This window comes from Arachis ipaensis, chromosome B02 (genome assembly GCF_000816755.2).
Source record: "Arachis ipaensis cultivar K30076 chromosome B02, Araip1.1, whole genome shotgun sequence".
Classification (NCBI taxonomy): domain Eukaryota; kingdom Viridiplantae; phylum Streptophyta; class Magnoliopsida; order Fabales; family Fabaceae; genus Arachis; species Arachis ipaensis.
In genome coordinates, this window is record NC_029786.2 from 2154255 (window position 1) to 2159116 (window position 4862).

The 4862-nt window shown below is 26.7% G+C and overlaps 2 protein-coding genes across 3 annotated transcripts in view; both read right to left on the reverse strand.

Annotated features, from left to right (window-relative positions):
* Window positions 1-2358, reverse strand: part of LOC107626592 (cytochrome b561 and DOMON domain-containing protein At3g07570-like) — a 4549-nt gene extending 2191 nt beyond the window's left edge. Inside the window, exons 1-2 of the mRNA XM_021114334.1 lie at window positions 1938-2358; window positions 1353-1633 (exon numbers count right to left, since the gene is read on the reverse strand). Coding sequence (XP_020969993.1) covers window positions 1353-1633; window positions 1938-2358 — 702 coding nt within the window. The remainder of the gene's footprint in view (window positions 1-1352; window positions 1634-1937) is intronic.
* Window positions 4254-4862, reverse strand: part of LOC107628117 (cytochrome b561 and DOMON domain-containing protein At3g07570) — an 8214-nt gene continuing 7605 nt past the window's right edge. Inside the window, exon 6 of one of the 2 annotated variants that reach the window (XM_016330926.2) lies at window positions 4254-4615. In XM_016330926.2, the coding sequence (XP_016186412.1) occupies window positions 4370-4615 (246 nt within the window). In that variant the 3' untranslated portion in view covers window positions 4254-4369. The remainder of the gene's footprint in view (window positions 4616-4862) is intronic. The other variant, XM_016330924.2, reaches the window with a different exon arrangement.

Below are 4862 nucleotides of genomic sequence, written 5' to 3' on the forward strand. Positions count from 1 at the left end.
TATAATATTAGAATAAATTAACATAATTTTAAAATATTTATATTTTTATAATATTATTACGGACAAAAATACTAACAAATTAATAATTGTGTAGTCTTGAATAAATTTGCCAGCTATTGTCAACTCCATGCGAACCACTTATTAATTGCTAATGGAATATATGAATGAATTTAAATTGGACTTAAAAAAAACATTTTTTTGTGATAGTTCCTTATCTTCTAACTGAGCATGTGTTTTAATTATATTTTTTTTTATACTTGCATGTGTTTTTATTATATTAATTTAATTGTAATCCAACATTACAATATTACAGCCTATATATATTAGTTCCAATGTTATTCCTTAGAATTTATGGCTACACAAACTGTTAGTCTAAGATGAATTACTACTATAAAGATTTTATTGAAACTATTAACACAATTAAAAAATTATTTAATACAGATAAATTTACAAATAGATTTAGTTTTTATTATAGGTAAATTTTGGTTACTGGCAAAATTATCAATGAATTTTATCTCTTTATAAAAATTTTGTCGAAAATTATTTATTGATAGATTTTTTCCGTCGATAATTTATTGATAGATTTTTACCAACTATTGACAGATTTTCCTTCGATAAATTCTCCTTTTTATTTCTTTGGAACGTCAAACTTTTCGATAGATTTTTCGTCGGTAATTAGAGACAGATTTTTTGATGGATTTTTTGTCGATAATTAGAGATAGATTTTTCGACGGATTTTCTGTCGGTAATTAGCAATAGATTTTCTGACAGATTTTTCGTCGGTAATTGGAGCTTGAAAAATCATTCCAAACTCTAAATACAGACAGAAAATCTGTCTGTAAATCCGTCATTAAGGTAAAATAGAATTCTTTTTAGATTTTTCTATTGCAAAATAAACCTAATTTCATACAAAATAAATAGAACAAGCTCATTTGATTAGTGTGGTGTGAATGGAGCTCGACAGGATGGAGGCAATGCTAGGTTTAATTCAATTTTTTCAATGGAATATTTTAAATTACAGACAGATTTTTTATCTGTAATAATTTAACAAAACGCAGCATTTTTGATCATTTAAATACACACGAATTTTTCGTCGGTAATTATTTTTCACAAAAAAAATTAATTTTTTCAATAGAATTATCAACAGATTTTCCTTTCCGTCTGTAATTTATGCTAATTCATTTTTTTTTATTTTCAACAAAAATTTCCTCGTAAAATCTATCTATATTCCTGTAGGATAAAATCTATCGAAAATATTTGTCTCTGTAATAAATAGTTTTTTAGTAGTGTAAATTCAAAATATGGTAAAGTACAATATATAATATATAATTATATATTGAAGAAATATTTACCTGAAGGATTCCAAGGACAAGAATGATGATAGCTATATTTTTGTGATTATTGACATTGGCATCAACTTTCTTAGACAATGCATAACCAATTAAAATTCCAGCTGTGCCGGCAAGAAAGCTAATTGTTTGAATTGAAGCATGCAAATAAAACCAAATTGGATCCCATTTCTTGAAATGCCTTGCAATTATGTAACCTATTATCATTAGAATGCTCCATGATGTCATGTTGATTACTCCATGGCTTCTTCGGAGTTTTAAGTAAGAAACTTCACTAGTTACACCTGTAATATATTAATTACATATGAGAACAAATTAATAAGTTTAGAATAATGGAAGAAAACAAATAAATAAAGAGAAACTAATGAGAAATAACAATAATATATTATATTATATTATATTATTCTATTAAAGTTCCATTCTGCTAGCTTGGAGAGAACTGTTGATTATTAAATACTTTAATTATTTAATCGTTTTTAACTATTATCTTTATACAAAAATATCGTTATTTATCATATATTCTACATATATCTGAATTAATCAAATTCTTTATTATACATAAGATTAATTAATTTTTCATTCACTAACCTTGTGAATAATCTATGACTGTGGATATAGCATCACTATGTTGTTGCAACTTGCCTTGAGTATCAGGAAAAACACCATTAGGTCCAATTGAATATATAAGCTTTGAAGAAGGTTGGTTAGTTTTCAACTGAAAAATCATGTACACTATTGAAGGATTAGGTTGAATAATTGTTTCATTCATGACATAGAGGTCTCCTTCTCCGGGAACCACCTCGCCGTCCGATAATCCGCCTAAATAGTACTGGTTCATTCCGCCGCCGTTGAGGCCGGAGATCCACCCTACTATTGCACTTGATTTTACCATTTTGCCATCATTGGAAAACCCTATGGCTGCATAGGCATTTATGCTTGATGGGAATGAGAAGATGAAGCTCCATACATTTGATGAAGCCCTACCATACTTCAATATAATGTTATGCATGCAAATAAGTGATTATTAGAGACCATCTCATAAAAAAAAAAAAAAAAGGTGAAAACTCAGGTGCAGTCAATTTTACGTCAAGTTGATAGTTGACAGCTGTTAAATGAAAATTTAGTCAAATCAGTCAAACTATCTAACGACTCTCAGCTATCAACTTCACGTGAAGTCGACTGCACCTGAGTTTCCACCATTAAATAATTAGATAGAAATATATGAATAGTTATATATTTAACAGAAACGACTAACAATGACTAATTCGCTTAGTTAATTTTATTAGCAGCGTTTCGTTACTATTTTAAAATAAATAAAATAAAAATATTGAGGACATAAATATGTTTGAGAAAAAAATAGAGACAAAACTTTAAAATTTTCTTTATCTTAAGATGGATTTTAAGATGACATGATCCTTTATACTTTTCAAAGTAAATGTACACATTTTAGTATCTCAAATAAAAAAGATTTTAGTTAGAGATACTTTAATTTATAACTATGCGAGCATCTCTTTTGTTCTTAATGTTTTACTAAAAACAATTGTTTACTAAAATGATGTGATGATATACAAATAAGAGAAATGAATATAATTCTCAAATTAAAAAACACACTTCTATTAATTTTATACTCTCTTACTCTAAGGATGAAGTTGTGAGGCTCCCAAACAGAACTGCACTTGAGAATAGTTGTATCAAAAGGATAAGGTCGATCTAGTTGTAACACTTTAGAGGAACATGAATCTTGTGAACTCACAAGAGTACTTGTTGAGAGCAATATTACTAGGCAAAGGTGTGTGATTATCTTCATTATTAATTGTGTGCAATAATAATAATGAATTGGAGGACATAAAAATCAAAGATAGATTGTAGCGTATATATATATATAGCTACTTAATCATTTATTTTTGTTAATTTATATATAGGAGTTATCGAAATGGTTGGATTATTAGCCGGTTAGAAAAATAACAAAGTAGATGTATATATTATTGTTTGACCAAATACACTGCGTACGAAGTTTCCTAATTAATTAAAAGATAGATAATAACGTTTGTGAGATTAAGAATGTTTTGTTGGAACTACTAGTGTTTTATGTGCCTAGTTTTTTTTTGTATATACAAAACATAATTTAAACTCTTTAACACTTATTTTTTTTTTGTGATTTATTTAAGTAAATTAATAAACTAATTATTAAACCAACCCAACTTATTTTTTTTGTATGTCCCTAGCTAGCTAGTAACTACTTTCTTCTTGGTTGTGCTCAGTGGGCCGGGTTTGCATATGTAGAAAAATGAGTTTGGAATTAAATGATAAAAAAATTATAATTCTTGTATCTTTTAGATTTATACAATTAAGTAGTATTTGGTATGGAATATAATCACTGAAAGATTGAAATTTAGTATTGTATTTTGTGACTAAAGACTGAAACTAAATTTAAATTTCAAGATACAAATTTCAATTTTTTCAGTACCTTCAAAAAATAGGACACAAAAAATTAAAATTTTAAAGACAGAAATTAAAACTTTAATAATTTTTTTTTCTCAAATGTCATCATTTAAAATTTTATATTTCAAATTTATCATTTAAAATCTCTCCACTACCAAACCCTCACCTCACCCCAATCTTACTCCACCTCTTACCCCATCATCGGACTTCTGCCATCACCAAATTCTATCAAGGACAATAATAATAACAAGAAATAACAATCTCATCAACATATATCAAAATTATATTTAGCAAGAGAATTTTAAAATCATAATAAAAAAGAGAAAAATAGTGAAAAAAATTGAGGCGTCACAAAACTGAAACTGAGGCGGGGCGACAAACACAATAAGAAACATATTTTAGTAATTTTAAATATTTTAATCTATATTTTTTTAAATTAAATAAAATATTAAAACATAATTTAAATAAATAAGGACTTAATTAGCTTCCATCAAATAACAAAAACTTAATTAATAATGATGAGAAGAAATAAACAAACAATTTCTACAAAGAAATAAATTTGATAATAAAAATTTAGTTTAGTCATCATCTTCTTCTAAACTACTCCACATGTTTATCTCAAAAAGGAATCCAATAAAGAGTAAAATGGCAAGAACAATTCCATAGCCTACTTTCCATGCATTTCCTTCTCTGCCTAAATGAATTCCATAGAAGATGTTAGCAATGGCTAATATAATCAAAACTGTTCCTGTGTTGTGATGGTACAAATTCCAATACTTCCTCATTTTTGATGCCTTGTTAGGTCTAGCTAGCAAAGCCATCATCTGCACATGTAATATACATAATGATAAAAAACAAAATAATACAAATTACTATTCTATAAATCTTAATTATTAGGTTCATATATATAAGTTAATATGACTTGTTTCAAACTATATGCCCAAATCTATATATCTTTAGTCTATGATCATTAATTGAAAAAAAAAAAGATTGGAGATATATTCTATCTTAACACAACCACTAACTTTTTTTTTTTATTTTTTTTGAAAATTATATTATTTTTATTTGCGC